At 42.5% G+C, this 23,861-nt stretch overlaps 1 protein-coding gene across 1 annotated transcript; it reads left to right on the top strand.

The window, feature by feature from the left end:
* Positions 1-351: 351 nt before the first annotated feature.
* On the top strand, positions 352-17,855 carry LOC103827334 (uncharacterized). The gene is made up of 3 exons (XM_050970613.1): positions 352-509; positions 8,377-8,451; positions 16,493-17,855. Exons 1-3 carry the CDS (start codon positions 484-486, stop codon positions 16,776-16,778), a joined length of 387 nt encoding a protein of 128 aa, XP_050826570.1. The 5' UTR covers positions 352-483; the 3' UTR covers positions 16,779-17,855.
* The last annotated feature ends 6,006 nt before the right edge of the window (positions 17,856-23,861 follow it).

Below are 23,861 nucleotides of genomic sequence, written 5' to 3' on the forward strand. Positions count from 1 at the left end.
TCGGCTGTGCGGAGCCCGGAGCGGTGGGGAGCGCGGGCGGGGCTGGCGCGGAGGAGGGGCCGGGTGGGGCGCTGCTCGCCCGGGACCGCCCGCGAACCTGTCCCCGCCTGCCCGAGCCCTGCGGCCGTGCCCGAGGAGCAAACCCCGGGCGGCTCCGTGATTAAGAGCGCCAACGGCGCTCCCGCCCTCCGCACACTCAGTCACCGCCCCGCGCCTACTTCCCCCGCCCTGTCGGAGGGGCACGGGGGTCCTCTCCGCTAGGGAGCCCACCGCCCCCGCTCTCCTTGTGGCGGGGGCGCGACCACTGGTGCAGCAGGTGCCCGGCGGGGTGTGGCGGGGCCCGGCTCGCACCGCCCCGGCTCCTCCCGCCGGGGTCCTCGCCGGCCCCTACGCCCGCCCCGCTGTCCCGCCCCGCCCGGCCGACAGCGGATGATGGCGCCGGCCTGCCCCTGAGGAGCCGCAGCGGGGGACGGTGGGGCAGCCATGGAGGAGGACCCGGAGCTGGAGAGGTGAGAGACGAGCGACAGCGCGGAGAGCGGTCCCGAGAGCGAGCGGCCTCTGCGGGGCTGCTGCGCCGCTCAGGCCCGGCAGCGCCTCCCGCGCCGTGAGGCCCGGGCAGCGCTGGGCTGGGGCCGGCGGCGGCTCCTCCCGGCCCGACCGCGCCGCGCCGCAGAACGGGCCCCGAGCTCCGCCGGGCTCTGCCCGCTGTCCCCTGACAGCCCCTGCTGTGGGTGTGCGGTCACGGTGCGCCCCAAGGGCAGCGCGGCTTGGAGCTGCTTCTGCCGTGTCTTCCGCACAGAACTTCGGCTGCGTGCTGATGTTGCTTGGAATCAAAATTGGAAGGACTTTGGTGTTTCACCCGTCATTAGTTACAGTTTGATCAGTTGTGTACTTGGTAAAATAAATTTTGAAAATCCCAAAATACCTTATGTTGTTAGGAATTTCAATTTTCAGTGGATATGTGCCTGTTGACCAGTTGTTAGAATTGTCGTGTTCTTGCATCAAAAAAATACAAAATGCTTGGCAGTTTTTGTCAAAAAAAATAAAACTTTTTTTCTACTTGGCATTTCGTTGGGACCAGTGGATTCATTTTGCTGCACGTTTTGAGTTGCCGTGCTCCCAAGCAAACACTGAGCAATAAAACATTGATTTCTATATTTGGATACTCAAAGTAGGCCTCTCTTGCTTTCGTTTTAGGAATAGACTTTTGTTGTTTATGTCACAAATGTTTTGCAAAATAGTCCTGTTTGTGGTTGGAACTTTTTTTTTTCCCAAGCTTATTTCTGGGTTGTTCACTTTCCTTATGGCAGTTTAAAACAACTGTTAAAGTGAAGTGATGACCAGAGGCTTACTGAACTGCTCTCTCTCCTTTAACTTGTAAGAAACCGTATCTGGGAATGCTTACTGAAAATAACTTTTTTCTGTTTATGTCTAGCAGGTATTTGAAATGTGCCAAAAGCAGTAATACTGACACAGTGGAAGGGCTAGAGAGCTTAATGCTTTCTAAGAGGCTTTTAATTCTTGCTGAGCTACTTCTGCTCTCAGATCATCAGTTTAATAATTAAAGCTTCTTTCTGTGTATGCATGAATGTTATTTGTACTGGTGCCATTCCAAACTTAAATCTTTTTCATTCATTGCAAGTTGAAACTATGCCACTGTTCTTCCATGCTGACTTCTGGTTGCTGTTGCCATGTTGGGGACCTGGATTTCTCTGGGCAGTTCAGGGCATACCTGACCTCACCAGCTGTAGCCAACTGCTCCACAGTCACTTCCTGACTGATGCTCTTCTTCCCAGGAGCTACATTCAAATTTTACCCTTCCTCAAAGGTTCAGTCCAAGTTGGGATTTGCTACTTCTATTCTGTGGCAGCGTAATAGATAATGAGGATGAAGCTAAGTGTCACTTATCAGAACAACACAGTAGGGTTTAGCTGTTTGGTGTCACCAGTCCATGTCACTGTGCACCTCAGAGGGTGTTTAGTTGGCCCCCAACACATTATAACTACAATGTAGTACACTCTACAATTAGCTCATCCTGTCCTGGATCCACCTATCATTAGTTACTTTTTCATACCTTAAATTTTCAATGGTAGTAGCACCCTGAATTCAGCTTGTGCTCTGCATTTAGAGGGTGTCCTTTGGCATTACTCACTCTAAATAGTGCTTCCCTGTGCAGTCTTCAGTACAGAGCCCTTCCAGTCTAACACAGACCTTTCTTTATCCTTTGGGTCACAGACATTATGCCTTAGATTCATATTCAATAACTTACTGATCATATTCTTCTGTCAATAGTGTAGCAATGGTAGTTTAGGCTTGTAATTTTTAAGGGTTTTATAATATGAGTTTAACATACAGATAATAGTGTTTCTGTTCTGTAGCCACAGTGTTAACTACTTTAGGTGAATTTTTAGTGTTTAAAAAAAATAGGTTTATGTGGAATATTTTGATTAGTCTGTCTCTGAATTCAGGTTCGTCTTGCAAGGCACAGGTCTTAACTAAAAACTTAAGGTTTTTATACATGTGGTTTTTATTTAATTTACCATGAGGGAAAAAGAAGTGTAGTATTTTTGTACACTTTGCAGGTCAGAAATAAATTTTGTGTCCCAATATTCCAAAAAAGTGATCTGTTAAGTCAGTCACCCTATATTTTTGTTACTATCTAGGGAGAAGTCTCTTCATCTAGCTTCTTTTATTTTATCCTTACTGCCACATTTCCTGATACTATTTTTCAATTTTACCTTGTCTGACTCTCACTTGATCTTGCTTTTGATGTTTCCTCACTTTAATATGATGTGAGGTTTTCCTAGAAGCTGAATACTAACTTTAAGTTCCCGTGTGACTGTTGCATTCTGTGGATTTTAAAACTCTAAAAGCTGTAAATACCACAGATATGTAAAACAGTAATATTTGCTGCATTCTACTGAACTACTTCTTCTGCTCCGTCTTAGCCAATAGCCTTTGATGGAAGTATGAACTGAGATTTTCCCCTGTGAACTTGCTGGTACATCAGTGAAGACCCTGAGCCTTAAGATTCCATGTGATTCTTAAGAAAATTCTAAATTATGTTAACATATGATTAATGGTATTTGAAGTTATGAGCCAAGAAGGAGGTGGAAAAAGTTGTAAATCAGCTAGTAGGAGCTGTTCAGTTTGTTTCCTCTGCAAGTACCTGTAAGTGATTTTCCTAGTGTGTTTCAACTAAATATACACTGAGATATTATGGAGGTCACCATTTTCATTCTTATCTAAAAAATTAAATATTTCTTCCCCCTCTGCTTCCTAAAGTATTGTCATTGTGGTTCTGTGTGTTTGAAGCACAGAAGATGCATCATTTCTCTTCAAATACAGAGGAAGTGGCTTTGTTATACTGTGTGTCCATATCCTTCCATAATCCATTGTGTCTTTCAATACCTACAAATTTTTCACAACCTTGGATATCATACTTTATTAGAAGTACCTGCCAAGCTTATTTAGAGCATCATTTATTAGGGATTGTTTCCTAAGGAGATGCTGCTCTGAATCACAAAGAATGCTATAATTCTGTAACAAGAGGCCTGTAGGTGAGTTGAGAATCGATAATCTAATTTTTTTGCTGCATGGGCAGCCCAGCTACACTTTTTAACAAGCAAGCTTTGTGCCTTGAAGAAAATTAATGGTTCAGGATTCAGTATTCCTTACCCCTGGTGAAAAAAAAAAAAAGAAAAAAAAGTGGTCTGCAAGCTAAGATTGATGTTTGAAATGAAGTGCTACGTTCACTACTCAGGCTGGTGAGAAAATCAGCACAGAAATGTGCTGCAAATAGCACTCACAAGACTTGGCAAGTAGAATACTTAAATAGGTACAAAACCTGACCAGCAAAGAATGAGAGCATTCACATCCCCAGTGTGGGATGTCTTTGAGCAAATGTCAGGAAGCTTGTGGCGTATTGTGCTTCTTTTTTTCTTCCTCTTGTAGTTGCAGTGTAGATTTTATTCCTGACTTTCATTTTCATCGGTTTTCTTAGTAAGGGTAAGCAGATAGGACCAACTCATGAGATTTAATTTTAAATAACACTGTCAGTGTCTTCAGTTACTTGACTGAAGGTCTTGATATCCATTATTCAGCTGTAATTGGAATACCAACATTCACTTCTATTTCTAGTCCCATGCACAGTTAAAAATAAGTTGTATAGTTAGCATGAAACTGCCTTGAGAAAATTGATTTTAAAAATTGCTAATTGTTTTTCCTGAGCTTGCATCTTGCTGTCACGACCTGGAGTGCCTCAGGAAGTAGGCTTAAGTGTGATTTTTGCCAGCTGCAGTAGAGGAGAAGCTTGGTCTTTGAGCTTTAATAGTAGTGCAATAGACTGCCAACAGTTATTAGTGCTTTCATGAGGATGTGTTTGTTAAAGATGTCCCTTCTCTGACTGGGAGATGTTGGATATGATCACTGCCCTCCTACTCCAGGTCTGTGCCCTTCTGTAGCTGACTGTGCGCTGTGAAGCAATTCCGGTACATATATTTTCATTAGAGCTCTCATCAGGATCTTTAATGAGATGATAGCGTGGGTGGAGATGGCAGAGTTTTTTAGGTTACCTGCCAAAAGCTCCCAGTGAGGACTACAGGGAGATCATGATGGATGGGGGGAACCCAAACATCACCCAATCCTGGCTTCCCCCATCCTCATGCCAAGAATTACCAGCCCATCAGAGCTCCATCTCCATGAGCCCCAAGGGGCATGGGGACACATACAAGAGGTGGGAACTCACAGTAAGGTCAGAGAGAAATGCATGTCTTCTTTGGGCCTCCCTCCCACTCCAGGGCTCATCCCAAGAGACAGCCTGGGCTTCCAGGCATGATACCCATTAAGATCAGTCAGTCCTGGAGCATCTTTGGGACTTACGGACATTGCTGCATAGGGCTATGGGAGGGGTTATGGGATGCAGAAGAAAAGCATTTTGTGATCACATATGGCTTGTTGGGAGAAAAGAGTCAAAAATGGAAGATTTGGCAAGGGGGCAGTAGTTTTGTTCAAGTGGTGTTGCAGCTGGGAATACTAAGACTATCAGTGTGGGAAGACTTCATATATTATGCCTACTGCTGATTATACTCTGGTTTGACAGATCTGTAGAGATAACATAAACATTATCAGAGACTTACAAGGCATTTTCACAGACAGGCTTGAGCCTCCTGCTGAGAGAGACATCAAAAGCCCAGAAATGATACAAAGTACAGCAAGGTGATGAACCGAGGGTGTGCGAGGCCCTTTGATAAACTGGGGCGAGCAGTGGGCTCCCCTAGCCGCTCAGATGAGCTGAGCCTAAGGGAGCCTGTATCCCTGTGTGTCCCTGCTTCATGGCCTTGTTGGCAAGGTAAGGAAAGCAATCCACGCTCTGCATTTCAGCTGTGGCTTGATGGTCACCCTGGTTACCAGTCTGTGTTGATTCAGTGATGGCTTATTATGGGATGTGTAGGGGAGAAACCAAAGAGAGGGAAAACAGGAAGTTCTAGTGATGTGGGGAGAAGTGAGAGTGGGAAAATAAAGGAACAAAGGAATAAAAAGGTCTGGTCATGTGTGTAAAGTCTGCTGGTTGGTACTCTTGTCTGGCCATGCCCTGTGCCTAATCATCACAGTCTCTTGTCTTCCTGTTAAATTCCCTTCTAACTCTGTCTTGGGTGAAGGACTCAGTTTGCGGGGAGAGGATGTACATCCTAGTGCTAGCAGCTACAGTCAGACTGTGGGTTGGAGGGACCATGTGTTCATGGTGCCAGCTACTGACATATGTGACGGTTTGGATGCCAGCAGTTGGGCTTGGGCTGGAGGCCTGGGTGCTGGCAACTGGGGACATGTCACAGAGTGAGTAAAACCAAATGTTAGCCCCTGAAATGGGATTGGGCCCCATCTGTTTATCTGTGCTGTAGTACTGGAGCAAGTATGGGTGTATAAGGGACTGTGTGGCTGTTGGTGAAGATCAAGCTGGAATAGCCGGTAAGTGGGTGAGTAAGGAGAGAGCTGGAGCGTGAGCTTGTATCTCCAAGAGCCAGGAGGAGCTAGCTGTTGGGGCCACGAGGGAGTCCTGGCCAGCTGCTGAAGAGACTGTAGGGTTAGACTGTCACTGTGAGATGTGAATGTGTGCCTGTGTGTCTCTACAGGCAAGACTGAAGTGGGGTTGGATATTGGGGACCAGGGTGTCCCAGTCAGCCCTGTGTGATGGTCTGTACTGGCAGTGCAGTTGGGCTGAAGTTTTGGGGCCTCACACATCCAGCTGGAGAGAGGAGCAGGATAAAGCTGTGGGTCTGAGCAAACTGTGTGTTTGTCTGTGATGGATGTGGCCAGTGGTGTAAGTGCCTGGTGTGTACATCTGCCTCCTGGGAGCTGGTTTTCAGCCTTGCTACTGGTTGGACCTGGACACGGAGCTGTGGCTGCCTGGCCTCTCAGCTGTCAGATCTAGCATCATCTGTCTTTTCCTGACAGTCATCTGTAATCACAAGCCATGGGTGGTCTCTGTAATAACATGGTGTTTTCATTGCCTATAACTATCAGACATACCTCTTTATTACCAATTATTCATTTTTTCAGTCTAACCATTTGACCTTTTGAAAAAAAATTATGAAGCTCTTCCCCTGAGCAAGGAATAGAAAATACTTCTCATTTTGCCTGACTAGGAATTATTCTATTATTTTGGCACATGCATTTATGATACTGGTTATTAAGATATATGCAATGGGAGCTTTGCCTGTAACCTTGGAATACAGAGAGAGGAAAAACTCTACTCCCTCAGAAATGTAAATAGGTCTTGTACCATGCTCTTGAAGATAAAAATATCACTGCTTGTACCTTCATGTTACTGTAATTCTGCAACTTGATTGCCCAGAAATAATTGCCACAGCAAGTTTTAAGTGGTGCTTGCTGTAAAAGATGTCAGAATGATGACAGAGTTCTTAAATTTGCCCCTGTCCCTAATTTTCCCTCCTATCAGTCCCCCAGTATTTGGATGGTTCTCATGTGAAAGTTACATGCTGCATTCTCTTTGCTCATGCTGCTGCCTTTAGAATTGAAGCTGGCAGCCATGGAACTGTTTGTATTGTAACCAAGCTGTAAAAATGAAGAGAGCGAGGAATGTGGAGTCCCACGAGGCCTATAAAAGCAAATTTTAAAAACTTGTTTGCGTAGCTTTTGGCTTACTTGTGTGGAGGATATAAGTTCAGTGAGTGGAAACATTATTCCAGAGAGGACATGGGCATTACATTTTATTTGTCTGTGCAAGCTGAAAGGGCTTTGTAAAGCTGCAGTGAATAAGGGCGATGTTGAAAGAACAGTATTGGGAAACAATGGTTGATAATGAAGGTGTGGAACTAGAAGGCTGCTAAGGTGGATGCCAAGTCAGTCTGAGCTTTGATATAACAAAAAAAGTCTCATACTTAAAGGTGTGTAATTCCTACCCAAGTTAATAGAATTGGTCTCACCATATTAATTTCATATGATGTTTTCCCTAAAACTGAATCATAGCTGTTTAAAATACCTATGTGTGGGCTTTATTAGTGCTTTGTAGCTCAGATTATTTGCTTTCTTATTTCAATTATAAATTGTTACAGATTTTATAGTACAATAATAATTGCAGGCTTTTAATCTTTCAGTCAAGTTTCTTAAAAAGAGAATCACCAAGTTTGGTAACTGATAATTAAAAGTCAGACACTTTCTTCCCCTCTTTCCTCACCTTTGTCTGACATTGCTGTTTGAAGGCTCAGGGCAAGCTTCTATAAAAGCCTTGTGTTCCTACCATGATCACTATAACCTAGCTCAGGATGCTCAGATAGCATATTCTGGGTCTGGAGAAAAAACAAAATTTGCTGTAATTTCATGAAGACCTGTGTATGCAACATCTCTCACGTTCCAGTGCTACAGCCTGTGTTTTGCACCCTTTTTTTCGTGTTCTTCCATGTAGCCATCCCACACCCATCACTTTCTGGGAAGGCAGCAGTAGCTGGTGAGGTTGCTGATGCTGAACTTGGCATCTTGGAGAAGGCATCTCCAACAGATAATGGCTTACTGGGAGATACTCCTTTTCCATGAGTGCCTATGGTATGATAGGATACTCAAGTTGTAAACGGAAGTATGCTTAAAATGATTTGAAGTGCCCCAAGCCCTGCTCTTCATTCAGTGTTAGAGTTTTTGTATTTCCAACACCTTTAGTTGGCTTTAATATTTCAGAATGTTTCTTTTAATCTTGGTGCATAGGAATTTGAATTATCTTAAAAGTCAAGGTGATTTTGGTAGCTTCTTTATTGCTTAATTTGCTACAGTGAATAAAGTTATCTGTTTTATTTGCTTAAGTACATAAAGTAGCAAGTTCTTGTGTTCCACAAGTGGTGACCTTTTCCTTTTTCTCTTACTTAGGAAGGCTGTGGAAGAGTTACTTAAAGAGGCAAAACGTGGGAGAACCAGAGCTGAAACAATGGGAGCTATGGGTTGGTAAGTTGTGCCAGGAGGAAATGAATTCTGATGCCAAAATAAATCTTGTCTTTAATGTGTGATAGAAGTCTCTACCTTTTTATGTGTTTCATGTTTAAATAATTTGTCTGCATCCACATATTTGGGCAAAAATTCCAGTCTAAATAAGAAAGAAGTTCAGGTAAATTCTGTCTGCATGAAATTGCTTGTCCAAATGTGTTGAAGACATAACAATTGGAAAATTGGGAATTTGTTCTTATAATAGATGGAATGGCAAAGTTTGGGTTGGAATCTCGTGAGTCTTTGTGCATGTACTTACATACTGACTACATGTTACTGGTTTAGACTCTGTTTTAAGTGAAAAGAATTCATAACCTGACAAAGAAACCTAAAGATTTATATTAATAAAACAACAAACTGTCCTTTACTAGACAATTCATATGTAAATTGTAGCCAAAAATGAACTCAATGAACTCAAAAGTATAATCCAGTTTTAGAAGAGGGTTACTTTTTAGCACTAAAAAAACCTAAAACCCAGGGGCTAATTTGTATAGTAACTGGGGAAAAAAAACCCCACAGTATTTAAATCTTAAATGAAATACAGCATTAATTCTTCAGTACAGTATTCCAGATTTTGCAGCTAGATTGACATGGAATGTAATGCATGTAATTGTAATTAGAGAAATAATAACAAGCTGAGGAGGGACATTCATCATAAAAAAATGTATATGACTTTAATAAGAAACCATTGGATCTAGGGATGTTCACACAAGTAGTGCACCAATTGCCTGTGCTAAACGTACTTGTAGATAAGGTTTGTCTTCCTCCATCAGCTGTAGTAAGAGATTAGCCTGCACTGTTCATTAAGGTCTCAGCTCAGTTGTCTGTTTTAATAGCTCTGAAGAGATGAAAATAGTGTCCTGCTGAAAAAAAAAGTTATTCCTTTATGTTTTCAAACAAGTTTGGGATTTTCTGTATGTTTTGCTCAGTATTTCTTCTAGGGATGCAGTTCATACCCTTTCAGTTAAAATACCTTAATTGGTTTAGTCCTTTAGAGTTGCTGTAGCAATACTGATCCACCGTGCTTTGACCCTGTCAGCCTAGCCATGTGGCCAGGTAACCCAGTGCACATAATTAGCATAATTAGCATAATGAAGTGATGTATGCATCCAGTTACTGTGAATTTGCAAGTTGATTCCAGATATGGAAACTAAAGATTTCTGCAGGGAGATAATCAGGTGCCCTTGTACAATTTTGCTGTCACTTGTGCAGTCTGGAATACCTGCCAGGAGAGTGTATGGGTATCTGCTCCTGAATGTGGCTCCTTCTTATTCCTTGTTTGTAAGAGGACAGTGGTCCTGTTCAGCTGGCTGTGATGATCAGCTCATAATGCAGTTTGCTAAAACCTCATGTCTGAGGCCTGCCAGGAAATGGGATAGGCAAGGGTGACCTGTTGTTCAGAGCAGTTGCAGATTAATGTTGTCTGTCTAGGTCAGGGTTCTGTTAAAGTTTTAGGAGGAAAGGACTGTCAAGACAGCTTCAGGCAGAAGAAGACTGTTGACATAGGGATTGGCATGGTGATATCCTGAACTGAGGCTGTTGAAGTACTTTCCACTGCAGAGGTGAGCAGCTGTACTGGGTCAAACAAAGGATCCATCCTTGCAGTGCCCTGTATCCATCAGGGGCCCATGCCCAGTGCCTAGGAAGTGATTTGCTGAATATTTTTGTTTCTGAATATGCTCAGTAGTACCTTTTTCAAGGTACTTCTTCTGCAGCTCAGGATATCATGCTCTTAGAGATGATTTCTTTGTATGTAGTACATCTCCAGGGATTTTTACCTCCCTGAATTTATCCTTAGAGAGACTGGTAGTAATCCCTTTTGTGACAAATCTACTGCTGTAGGGTTTGGCATAAGCTAGTGTATGGCTAGCATGTGTGGCTGTAAGGAAAGTATAAAGCCACCAAAGGCAAACTCCCAATAAGTCTTTGCTGTCCAGTCCTGCAGGCACAATAGACAGAACAGAAGCTGCCACTGCTGTCGCCTCTTCAATATTTCTTATGCCCTCTTATGCTGTTCTGGTGCTTCTGAACTGGCCCAACAGCTAGGTATTGCATAAACACATAGGAGATATAATGGGTAAGATATTTGGAAGAAAACTTAACTATGCTCAGTTGAGTATCACACTCTAGCAAAATGCTCTCAAGTGTTACTGATCCTGAAGGGCTTCAGAGATTACAGCCATGTAACCTTGCAAGGCGTAAACTTTCTTCTCTTTACTGAGAAGAAAGTAACTTCTGCTTAGAGCTCTGTGGATAGCAGATGAAACGAGCAGAAAAATTAGTTCATGAAAATGTATTATTAGTAGACCAGATCAAGGAAATCATAACTGATAGAAGCAAAGACAAGGTCATCACCAACTTGTCTAAAAGCACAGTGCTAACAGGTGAAACACAAAACCTTCCTTTCTTGCCAAACTCAAAATGCTTACAGGTGTGTTTCATGAGGACTTCTGGGATTCCTCAGCCCTTTGTCAGAGGAGTCCTGGAGAAGAGATGCACACACCCTGGAGACATCTAGTGTAAGGCCATCAGTCCTGCATTGGCACTGGAAAGTTGAAGCAGCTCAGCCTATGAAGAAAAGATTTATTCTGCCATCTGTCTTTGGGTAAGAAGAAGCAGAGGCTACTACTGCTCATACTTCACTGATTCCAGTTTATGCTGCTCTCCAGCAGCTGTTGAATACTGGGAAATACATTTCTGGAGTCAGTGGCATTTGACAGAAGTTGGTCAAAGGGAGGTATATGGAGAAGTGGCATTCCTGGGTGGGGTGACTATGTTGTGCATACCATTACAGAGGAGTGGTGTCTCCTGGTGAATATTGATGGCAGCAAAACCTTAGGCACAAAGCCTTTCAACACTATTTTGGGACTGCTCTCAGGTTCAGGCCATTGCTCTGTTACTGTCCAGAGTGATTACTTCTCCATAGCTCAGGTTTGAAAAAGTTCCCCAAGCACCCCTGCCTAACCTTTTGCTGTCTCATCATTTGAGATAGATGATGGTTGCTGGAGCCTAAAGTCCAAGTATCCAAACCAGCTTAGCTGACAGGTACAAAAAAAAAAAAAGGACAAAGCAATCAACCTGCAGCCCAGTCTCTCATACAAAGACTGAGCCTTGAAATACAGGGCAGTATTGTTAATATTTCTTCTAGTTTGGGAATGCTTTGCTGGTTTTACATTGTCTTACAAGTTTAATGTAGATGACATGGGCAGGTGGTGCAACCTTAGAGGCTAGTGGAAGAAAGGCTTGTCCCTGTTTGGCACAAGTAACCAGCAGGGACGTTGGCAGTGATATTGGCCAAGAGTTTGTTCTGCAAGGGAAATTATTTGAGACTCTCTGGACATGGAGCAACTGTCAGTATTGCTGGAGGGCTGCATGATCTCTTAGTTGGTTAAGAATCTCAGCTCACTAGCCTACATACTCTCAGGACTGCTCAGATAGGCAGTATGTATGTCCATGGTAAATGAATCCAATAAATGCTGGATTCTCCTATTTGTAGATTTCATTCAGCAATTCAGTATTTCTAGTTCCTGCAGTGTTCCTTTTGTATGTACTCTGTGGCCGTGGTGATTCTGTTTGGGGGGGTCTCCTGAATCCATATGTTAACATGTGATGTAGATCCTGCTGCTAATGTATCTGGCTCAAGCATTAGTACAGCTAATCGCAAATAAAGAAGTGTGTGAGAGAAGGCTGAGGAAGAACCTTCTTCTGAAGGTGTCTTAATCCTGGAAATGTTAATCAGAACAGAGCAGAATCTGTGGTTGAATCCTAGTGATGATGCTGTGATGCTGGAACTTCCGAGGTGAGAAAAGACAGCAGAGCAGTTGTCTGGAAGCTAACATTTGAAGGATCCATTGTATCCAGGGTGAGAAGTTTTGGATAAATAGTCTAAGAACATTTGAATGGTTAGATAAATTTGTTTCATCAGAGGCTATTGGACATAGATGAAATAGGATATTTGGGGGTTTCCATTGTTTCTAGTTAAAATAAAGCCAAACATTCAGCTTCTTTGAAGTGTTTCTCTTGGTTCTGTGTACATAATTCATGAGCTTCTTTATAGCAGTGAAGTTAGGTCCCAGTTTAAGCAGTTGTTCTGCTTTAGCTAAAAAAGGCAGTTAAAATGCCACAAAAGTTACTGTGTGAAAAATGTTCTAGAAGCCTTTTTCCCAGTGTGTAGGTCTGGTCTTCAAAGATGCTGATAACATCAGCTAAAGCTAAATCGAATGTAGCTTCTCATCTGATTTGAAAAGCTTACGTAAAGTAAGAACCGGAAATTGGTATTTTTGGATGGTTTGTTCAGCTCTGCATTGTAAGAGCAGATGAAATTACAATTAAAAAATTTGGAAGCATTACATTATTTTTAACTCTATTTTTTTGTAAAGCAATCCTAAAATTGCTTTCATTCCTGTAGATAGCTTTCTGTTCAGTACCAAATCTGTTAGAAGTACAGCAGAATACAAAATGATGATGATACTGAAACTGTGAAGTGCTGTGTTGCATCTTGTCTGTGAATGGGTGTTGTGTGCAGGAACACTGCAATTGATTCCCCTCAGCTTTCATTTGAATATGAGGAGGAGGAGGAGGAGGAGAAACAGGGTACAGATAGAGATTGAAAAATAAATATGTTGAAATCTTGTAATGAGGGCACATCCTAAGTCAAGCTGTCACTGGAACAGATTGCCCAGAGTAGCTCTGGATCCCTCATCTCTGGAAGTGTTTAAGACCAGGTTGTATGGAGCTCTGAGCAGCCTGGTCTAGTGAAAGGTATTGCTGTCTGTGGGGTTGGAACTTGATAATCTTTAAGGTCCCTTCCAAACCAGATGATTCTATGATCCTACAAAGTCCTGTCAGCTGTACCTGGTTGCCAAGACCATATTTCAAGGCTTCCAGGGTCCTCTAAGGCATCCTCTTTTGAAAGGTCCCCCATAAGAGGGTAACAATATAGATTACTTGGTTTGGCAAAACAACCTCTAGCTGTTTCCCCTCCCCTTCAGTCACTCTTCTATTGAAATATTATATTTTCTATGGCAGTTTGGAAATGGTAGAAATGTACTTGTCAGTTCATCCACAGTCAACTTTTTTTCTTGGAAAGATGGGTTTTACTCTGTATGGTAAGGCTGACTGTGCCAATCCTGTTTGGTGTGCCCAGTTACTCAGCAGAGACAAGAATGGCACATGGCGTTGTGCTCTTGTGTCTTAAATGGTGTCAGCATGTTTATACTGTTAAGAACTTGTATAGTACATTTCTGGACTGAGCTGCACTGCTGCACTGGATGACAAGCACTGGTTGGAAATTCTGTGTTACTGCACAGAAGTTGACTTAAAGGGTCAAAAATATGGTTAATATTTGACCTACATTAACAATGAGAGACTTAATTTTTTTCTCAAAAGGCAATATCATTGTCAAAATGCAGTCTGATGCACTGTCTTGGTTATTACATCGTGGAGAGATTTTGAGGGATGTGAGATTTATTCACAGGTGGAGGCAAGATTCTGTCTGAGAGAATAGCTTGGTCTAGCTTTTGGAGCATGCAGAGCAAAAAGTGAACCTTACAGTGGGTGAAGACTTTGCTACAGAACTGGAGTCTGGTAGACAGGAAGGCTCTAGCACTGCAGTTTGTGTCCTTGCCTCACACATACCTGCAGCCCTGCTTGGGGCACATTTCAATTCAGAACTTCAGTGTTCTTTTAACTTGTTTGGTTTTTTCTGGTTGGTTGGTTGGTTTGTTTTAAGGCAGAGCTTCTCAAATCAATTCTGTGGCACTGTTTGCTGGTCATAGGAGTATTGTGTTCCACCATGCCCAGGCTGAGATTGCCTCCCAGCCCTTCAGAACTCACCTGAGGGCAAACCTGTTTGCAGGATCAGACCCTACAGCAAACCCAAGGCTGATCTTAGGAGTTGTCAATTTCCTCACCATTAGAGATGCTCTCAAATGCATTAGTGGACTCATACAGTTCACTTTTAATCTTCACAGTTCCATGTATACAATGGCTATATATAAAAGTGTGCTGTATGTGGGCCTGTAATACAGCACATGCCAAACATCTTGTTTGCTTTAAGACTTAAAGGTAATGTTTACTTTGTTGAAGTCTGAAGTCAATAAAACTAAGAACTAATGTTTTTCTTCAGTGCCATGACTTACTGCTGTTCCATGAAAGCCTGGTGGCTCACTTTAATCACAGTATGATGGTAAACTAATAGCATCTCTTAGCTGCCTCTCAAGTCCAGCATTTCTCATCAATTTTCACTCTAAGTATATCTCAGGCAGCACTCATAGTGTCAAAAAGAAATAAAAGCTTCAGCCAGTTGGATTTATTTAGGGCAAATTGACTGTCTCATTCTAGCACTATATATTAGTGCTTAAATCAGTGCATTAGCTCTTAAGAAAAAGCAAGAGGAAGAATAAATGTGAAATAGATTTTGCCTGGATGCAGTCTAAAGAAGGCTGCCTTTCTTGGTAGGAAATGCTGAGGTACAATAGTTTAATGCACTCATAAGACGTACAAAGGACTTGAATGTTGGCTGGTTTCTGTTCTGTCTTGAGTGTAACCTGTGCCATGACTCGTTCAGCACCATGTTCATTGGTGGTGTAGCCTCAAATAGAAACCCTCTTCTACTGACATTTATTTATCTAATTTACAAAATTTATTTATCTAATTTACAAACGAGATATACTAGATTAAAAAATCTTATTTATTTAAAACTGGGATTTGAGAAAAATAGTGTAGATTTATATGAAGAAAGTTTAGAAAATTGTAAAATTCTGTGCAGTAGAAACGTATCAGAAAATACCTCGTAGAAATAAAACAGTGTGGCTGTATACTTCTAAAATTGCTTTCCTAAGTTCTTGAAGGATTTTGCACAAGAACAATTATCAGGAATGCTTAGTAGGTAGACCTGAAGCAAAACACCATGGTAAATTCTATGTCCAGTTAAGTCATGAAATATGCTAAATAATCGTGTGTGATCTTTGTTGTAGTATGCTTGTTCTGATAGTTCTGTAGTTCTATCTTGTTCTGATGGTTTAGAGATGTCAAAGGTTTTCGAGTAGTTAGGGTATCATTTCTACACTTACACAAAATATTCAAGTAGAATAGATGATCTTAACATTGTGGTGTTAGGATTCCATGACTATGGCTGATTCAGTAAGTTGCTGTGATCTCTAACAGCTCTGATTTTTTAAAAAGAATCCCGTAACTTGTCTCAAAACTGTGAAGACAAACACCACAGTGAGTCCAACTATAAACAAAGTCTTCTGAGTGATTTCTGCTTTCTGTAGGAACCTATTTAAACTTTTTTTTTCTTATTCCATTCTTTAAGAAATGATAAATTTGGAAAAAGTAGAGTACAGCTGATACCAACAAGATAAATGAAATTTACAATACTTGTTTCCTAAAACTAGCTGATAAATTATGTGCAAAAGTGTTAAGCCGCAAGAGGAGAAAGTAAAAGCAGAAAATAGTTGAATAAGTTCTTTACTGTTTAAGAAAAAGAAATAAAACACTTTGGTGGTTGCTAAGTATAAGTTTAAATTGGTATGTCTCATATATATGTTTATGCTACAGCTATTTGGGTTCTTCATGCATGTGCATCTTACTTTCTGAATATTGCAGTTCACTAGATAATGCTGACTTTAGAAGATCATGATATCTGTAAGCCATTCTGATGTGATTTTGAGTATGTTACTAAATGTTTGATTTCTGAATACCCAAGTTAGGCACCATCAACCTTAAAATATATTGGCATCCTTTGCTTCCCCCTACACACACTACCTTGAGAAAATCATGTGGATTTTGAAGTAAAATAATTTTCTTCCCATAAAGAGTAAGGCAAAAGAATGGTGATGATCTGGAACTTATTTTTCTGTACTAAGAGTTTACACTAGGTGGCATGCAAGGAAAGCCAAAATCACAAACCTGTCTTAAAGTCACTGAAGTTAAAATCTCAGACTTGTTTTGGGATGTTTTTACCTTCTCTTTTGATGACTTTTACATGTCTTTACAGGTTGAAATGTCCTCTTGCTGGTACAAATAAAAGATTCCTTATTAATACCATCAAAAACACGTTGCCATCTCAAAAAGAGCAAGACCAAGAGCGTGAGCAAAAGGAAGATGATAAGGAGTCTGAGCCAAACAAAAGCAGGAAAGAAGAAAAACCAAAGAAACGCAGAATTCACCCGTACACACCCAGCTTTCAATCCAGAAGGAGGGTCAGCTACTCTCCTCCAAGGCACCAAAGCAGGAACCAGCACACAAAGGATAAACATGAAAAGCGATCAAGCAAGCGATGAGGAGAGGAGAGTGACAAGTACCTGTTGTTACAAGTCAGGAGTGTCATTGAGTGTAGGAAAGCAGAGGTGTCTCAGTTTTTCAAGAAGAGTTGATGTTCAAACTTGAGTTTTGAACCAAGTTGCCTGTGTGAGAAGTAACCTTGAGGTAGCTTTAGAAACTTTTCTTTGAGACCTTTAAGAGAAAAGCAAAGTACAGCATAAAATAAAACTTTCAGTTGTTTTAGAACAGTCATTCCCTTTACTGTGTTCCTCTCTCCCCTTCTGACTAAGCCTAGGGCCTTGGTGATGGAGCGTGATACATGTGTCATTGTCTAATACAAATCATTTAGTCATGTCACTCTTTTGGAAATAAATTTAAATCAAGCAGAATTCTGTTTATTGTGTGAAGTTTGCAGAACTTCTTTGCTGCTAACCAATAAAGAAGTTTTGCTTATTTGGGTTAGAATCTCGAAGAAGAGAAAGCTGGTCAGTGCCTGGCCAAGCATATGCATTTTGTATAGAATATAAGAGATTTCTGTCTTTAATATAAAAAGAACAAATTTCAATTGGGCAATGCTGGTTTTGCTTTCCAAGAGGGACTGCTGGGAAATACTGTTTTTGCTTGTTAATGTATATTCACAAACCTATCATAAATAACAATAAACATTACCCCTAAAAAGCTGCAACTGCAATAATTGTCTCTGTTTAGACTTCCCTCTGTAAGGAAGTAGTTGGAACAGTCTGTTGTCATGGTGCTTTCAGAACAAACCCTGAAGACAAAATTTTCATCTTTTCTGTCTACTGCTAGAAAGTTTCCAAGTAAATATGTAATACTAGAAATACAGAGGTTATGCTTAAACTGTCAAATGCTCACTTTCCAAGCCTGTGTGACCATTCTGTAGTGGTACAGTTCTGAAACTTGTGACCATGAGCACAAATGATACCCATTGGCATCTACTATGTCTCACTTCTGTTTGTGTTACATGAACAAACTTCTACGTGAAATATTTTGTATTTTACTGTTCTCAGAAATAATTGTTTTCAACGTAGGTTTGTTTTAGAGTGTATTGACAATAAAATCGAAAACGTTCATTGAAAGTGCCCTGCGGAATGAATGCTTTTCATGGGTTTCTTACCTGAGATGTGCCTCTGTGCGGGACGGGGGGACCGGGGTTCCGGGGCCCGTCCGCCTTGAGTCAGAGCAAGAGTGCCACCTATAGGCCTGTGAGCGCCTCGCCGCTGCACGGTCCTGCCTCCCGAGAGCTCCTGGAGCTGCGCCCCAGAGGGACAAAGCGGGGGCTGCTCTGGCTGCATTTTGGTGCATGAACTGGGAGTTGCTCTTCTGAGTAGCGGGAAGGTAGAAATACTGGCGCTGAGCCCACTAGAGACTGGCAGGGTCAGCATATCCAACGAAATAGGATGCTTCAACGTTTCCCCTGAGGAGTTATGTACAGGTCCTCAATTTCCCTGCAAGACCCACAGCACTAAAATAGAACTCAGCCTTTCAGAAAATTTACAGTTATTTAGGTGGGATCAATGAACAGGTAGTATTTTTGGAGAATACAAGGGCTGTCTTCAGTGTCAATAAACAGATGGTGTTTGCAGTCCATATTTTGTTGAGGACAATCGCTGTTGTGCACTCCTTAATAATCCATTTTGGAAGGACAGCAGCTATAACACGGTCTGAGTTCTGCTGCAGTGACAGTGCTGGATGGATGTGACTTTGAAGCAGAGAATTCATCTCACCATTGGTCAGAATTTGACCTGGAGGTTGTTCCACAGAAAAAAAATTTGTGAATTCTTGCTGGTCTGGCTTGTGCTGTTATATGCTGTCCTGAGAGATTTCAACTCTCAGGCCTTCAAACACCACTTTGGCATAAGGGCTGTTGTTGATGCTATATTAATTTTTGCCAGGCTTTCAGGTAGGGAAACTGATTAGAGCATGCTCTCAAAATTAGTCTGGATTGCTGATAATGCGTGCATACTGGAAATGCTCAGCTAAAGGATCTGACATGATCTGCACTGATAACTAGAGAAAGCTTTTTATCAGTGGTGGTGGTGGTAGGTTCAGATTCAATTCCACATTTTACTGACTTACAGAATATGCACAAATTTTCTTGCATTGGTTAAGTCCATCATTTAATGCTTTTTTAAATGTACTTAATAAAAACAAAATCCTCCACTGCTCATTAACTGTTCTTAAGACAACTCTTTATAGAATCACAGAATGGGCAAACTTGGAAGGGAGCACAGTGATTTTTTAAATAAGAACTTGGGTGCACAAAGCCAGTTTTGTATTTTGTCTGCAGTTGCTCATATTGTGTATCCCCAGCATCATGTTTATAAGGCAACCTAAGATAGGATTTAACCCTGAAAATAAGACTTGTACCTGACTTTTCCAAATGTGTTACTAACTGCTGTGCACTTGTTACTTGTAAAAGTGCCTTGTCCTTAAATAAATATGTAAATAAATAGTATGTTCTTGGTCTCAGCTCCCCTAGTTACTCCCATGGGAAGGGAATGCACCTTACCTTAGTGTTGCTGCAGCAGTACTTCACAGATGTTCCTTGTTAATCTGTGAGCTACCAGTGATGTCTATTTAGTTTCAGTGCACATCATGTGCATAAAGTTTATTCAGGTGAGACTATTCTCTTGCCATAGCCAGAACAATTTGTTCTTTAGACTTTATTATTATGTTAGATAGAAATCTTCCAAATGTTCACTTTCATCAATCTGGTACTGAATGTAGATCACAAAACAATGTGAAAGAGGAGAAAACATTTTATGTAGCCTTCATGAAATGCTTTTGTTAGTTTTGACTGTCAGAGAGATAGTAACATGCAGTTCTTGCATTCATTGTACAGCCTCCTCTCTTTTGTAAATCCAATCTGAATTATTTACAATGAACCTTGAACGTCCAAGAAAAGCCCGACAGATTTCATGTATAACACAATTTAAGGGCAAAAACACAGCCTCTTTTTTAGACTCTTTTTCTGGACACTCTAAACCAGAAGTTTCTTGAGGTGCAGTTGAAAGAATGTTTCTTAGTGATCATGAAATTTCTACAGAAAACTAGTTAACAAAGGAGATGTAAATGTTTGTAGATCAATGGAATAATGTAGCAGGAGGGGGTTGCTTTTCCTGCACAGAGCTGGTTTGGGCTCTTTTTTGTTGTGGCTGCAAGTTGATCACCAAGAAGCATGTTTCCTCTCCTGTCCTGTCGAAGCTCTCACTAATAATTATGTGCTTTCAGTTAATTAAGCTGGAACAACACAAAAGCAGACTTGTTTGGATAAGTAGCAAGAAAACATATCTGGATTGTGTTTGAAGAAGGATTTTAGTCATTTTACCAGTGGAGTCACTGATCCACCAAATCTTTATTCATGTGAGTGATCTTTGCACTTGCAAATAATCCTGTTTGTAGCTCAATATCTATGAATGAAACTCCTGTCTGCATTAATATACTCTTTGTTTTAGTGACTGTCAATAGGAAATAATCAAGAGTAAATGTTAAAGAGCACATAGCTTCGATTAAAAGAAAGCCTTAAAAATTTTACCTGCAGAAGGTGCTGCAGCAGCAATATGACCACTCATCCCAATATCAACTGTGTAACTACAACCAAAGTCTGGTTTTGGGAAACTTGAGTGGGCATTCTGCTCGGCTTGAGACTCTGTCTTCTGAATTCTTCAGCTTTTCCTGGTAAAGAATTGCCTGTGCCTTTTAAAGGACCACATGAGGGATGAAAGTTTGCCTAATGCTTGTCATTTAAAATTTCTCAAAAATGCCAGCAAGCAACTAATCCTTCAAGACCAGCGACAACTGACAATTGCTGGAAATGAACTGTTGTTTAAGTTAAATAATAATAGTATTAAGAAAGGAGTATAACACATGAAGGAAAGCCAAGGCCCTACATGAGCTGTTACCTTATCTTGATTCTTATTATATTATATTCAAATGCATTTTTCTCTACCTGCCATTGCTCCTTTAGGCAGTGCTGCTGCATGGTCAGTACCTCTCTGAACCCCTCCATGCAGAGAAGGCACTTGCTAAGTCCCTGGAGAACAGAAAATGCTTTGTCTAGAAGAGTTTGAGTGTTACCCCCTTCTTTCTCGCCATTTACTAAGTTGGGGGATGCCCCAAGGAGAGACAGGTGAAGTTTCCCATGTTTCAGCTCTCCACCTCCCTCCCTGAGGACTCCAGCAAGACACTGTGTGGGGCATGGCTACTGGAAAGACCTCCTTCATGGCAAGCACCTGAGTCAGTCTAGTTAAATAAATCTCTGTGAGAAAGCCAAGGCTCCTAGGGAAGTGGCTGGTCCTGTGTCAAGGAGTAAACCCACAGCTGGTGTGAATCAGGGGAGTTCTGCTACTCTGAGCTCCTGCACACGTCCTGCCTGCCAGAAGTGCTGCAGACCTGCAGGTAGATGTACAGCTCCTTGCAATGTCTGCCTGGCAAAAGGACTGAGGATCAGCCCCGCTGTGGGGGAATTCCTGAGGGTGCCTCTGCATCTGCCTCATCAACAGGTCTCATTTAGACTTGGATTTCTGCAGGAAATTTCTTGTGACAAGAAAGGGACCAGGAAGGCACAGCTCTACCTTTCTGTAGCAGGACCTATTGCAACCTGCCCAGTAAGCTCCCAGCTAAGAAGTGAGTTAAATTAGCAATAAAAGTCAACTGTAATGAATTTTATCTGAACTTCATTTTTTTTGCCCATGAAAAATATTTTCCCAGGTATCTATGCCCTAGGAAAGGAATGGTGAGCCCCCACCGTACTCCCATTACTTAAGATGCACCTCCAGCCCTTGCTGCTAACATTTTTTCCTTTTTTTTATCCTTTCTAGGTTGAGTTCTTTAATAATTTCGTGTCTCTTTCAGTCTAGGCTGCAGCCTGGGAAAAACAAACCTGCTAGCCTGGCGAAAGCCAAACACACATGGCCCAATTACCAGCTTCCCCACTGTTCCTTTGGGCTGGCTGGTATTCTCCCTGCTTTTGTGTTGCTGCCTGCTCCCTGCCTCTGAGCAGCTTCCTTTGACTCCGCTCCATGCAGCCAGGCAGAACAAGATCCAGCAGGTAAACTGAGGAAGGGCTATTGTCTATCTGCCCCTCGCCGGATCGCTGCAGTTTATCTGCCAGCAGAGCTTCCTGCAGGCATACACCTCTGTGAAGAGCTGCTTTGCTGTGGAATTAGGGAAAACACCTTGTTCTTTGCATGTGAAATGCTTGTGCTTGTGGAGAGGAGCATTGGTGTGTCTCAGCAGGCCAGGAATTGTAGGTGGGGTGCTGGACACAAGGTCATGTCACTCCAGCTCTGTGTGGTGCTTGTCTGTCCTCCAGCCGGTGCCTTGGCTGGCACTTGTCCTGAATGCCCTGGGAAGAGCCAGGAGGATGGATGGCATTGTGTTCACAGCCGTGCGCTCCCACAGCTCTCCTGGAGGAGGGAATGTGTGGGAGCAGCACGGTGAGGATGGGGCCTGGCTGCCGGGGGAAGGATGGTGCCCACTGTTACCTGTTGGTACCATTTGGGAGGTGGGCAGTGGCAGGCCCTAGGGGCAGGTGCTCCCCGTGGCAGGGTCTCAGCTTGTGCCTCTACCAAACTTCCCTCTGCAGCTGCAGGGGTGTCCACCTGGAGGGGACAGGAGAGCAAACTGTTCTCTAAATGTGTTGTGCCAGCTGGGATCCCCTGGAGAGCTCTCGGGGCGATGAGGAGTGCCAGTCCTATGTCCATTTGTCAGGCTTGTCCCCCTGTGCCAGCTACCCAGTCTTGCTGAGATGTGAGCTCCCCAGGCTCAGTGATGAGGACATGGCTGAGGACCAGCTCTGCACAATGACATCAGTTCATCCTTCAGCTCTAGGAATGCTGCCTCACACCTGCCTGGCTGCAGCACCCTAAACGGGGCAGCCCCAGGCAAGCTGCCCACGCTGAGCCTGGCGCCCTCTGCAGTGGGGCTTGCTGGTGCACCCAAAGCTGTGCCAGGGTCACAAGCCTGGGATTAGGTGGGTTTCTCCTGCAGACTCAGCCGAGTAGCGTAAAGGTGCGAGGTGCCAGCCACACAGCCGGCTGCTGGCACCTGTCCTGGAGAGCAGGATGCTTCTGGACCTGCAGTGGATGCCCTGAGGCAGAGTACCCCAAATGTCCAGCAGCCCCAAGGCTGCTCTATGAGTTAACAACCAAAAATCAACTTTCAAGGGTGAGAACAGACCAGAAACAAAATATCTTCCCCATCTTTTTAATAGCACAACTAATTAAATAGATTTGCCCTTCTCATAGGGTTTAGAGTTCGTGAAGGATTTTTGTGTGGGGAGGGAGCCAGCAAGGGAAGCGCTGGACAGAAGCTTAGAATGTATCTCCCTCTCAGTGCTCAGTTTGTAAAACAAATTCTTCAGACAGGTGCTTGAATTCACAGGCTCTTCAGAGGGAATTTATCAGCCTTCAGGAATATACTGGCTAAGAAAAAAAAACCGTATCACCATCAGCTGCAAGGAGGGAAAAGCTAATCATCTAAACTTTAAGGCGGGAGAGGTGCAGCTGTCAAAGCTATAAGGTAAATGAGCCTGAGGCTGAAATGGTTTTTGCAGCAGAACTCTGCTCCCTGTTAAATAGGGGAGATTGAACTATAGCACTATTCCACTATTCCCTGGTAATGCACCATTTTGGGGCTGACTGGGTGGTCTTAAGTCCATTGCCACAGTGGTTATATCGCTGATACCAATCAAGGCCCCGCAGCTGAGACCCTGAGTGACCTGCTTCAGCAGCTTTTTTCAAACCCCAATTCACTCATTTGTGTGGGATGCTTTTCTGCTACTTTATTTATGGGATTACATAAATGAGCCATTAAAAATGTAAATCTTCAGAACAGTTGAATAATACAGATTTAAACAATAAGCTCAGGGCGGTACAGTACAGAAACTTCCCCGAACCAGCAGTACTGCACCATCGTGGCTATGGCAACAATAGTGGGTTAAGGGAAAGAGAGAGCAAGGAGGAAAATAAAACGTCCCAGCATTGTTACAGTCACTGGCACCACAGAAAGATTAGGGATTTTTTTTTTTTCAGAGTATTAGAACAATAATGAAGATGTGTCATTATGCACCACAAAGGAGA

This window comes from Serinus canaria, chromosome 1 (genome assembly GCF_022539315.1).
Source record: "Serinus canaria isolate serCan28SL12 chromosome 1, serCan2020, whole genome shotgun sequence".
NCBI classification, from domain to species: domain Eukaryota; kingdom Metazoa; phylum Chordata; class Aves; order Passeriformes; family Fringillidae; genus Serinus; species Serinus canaria.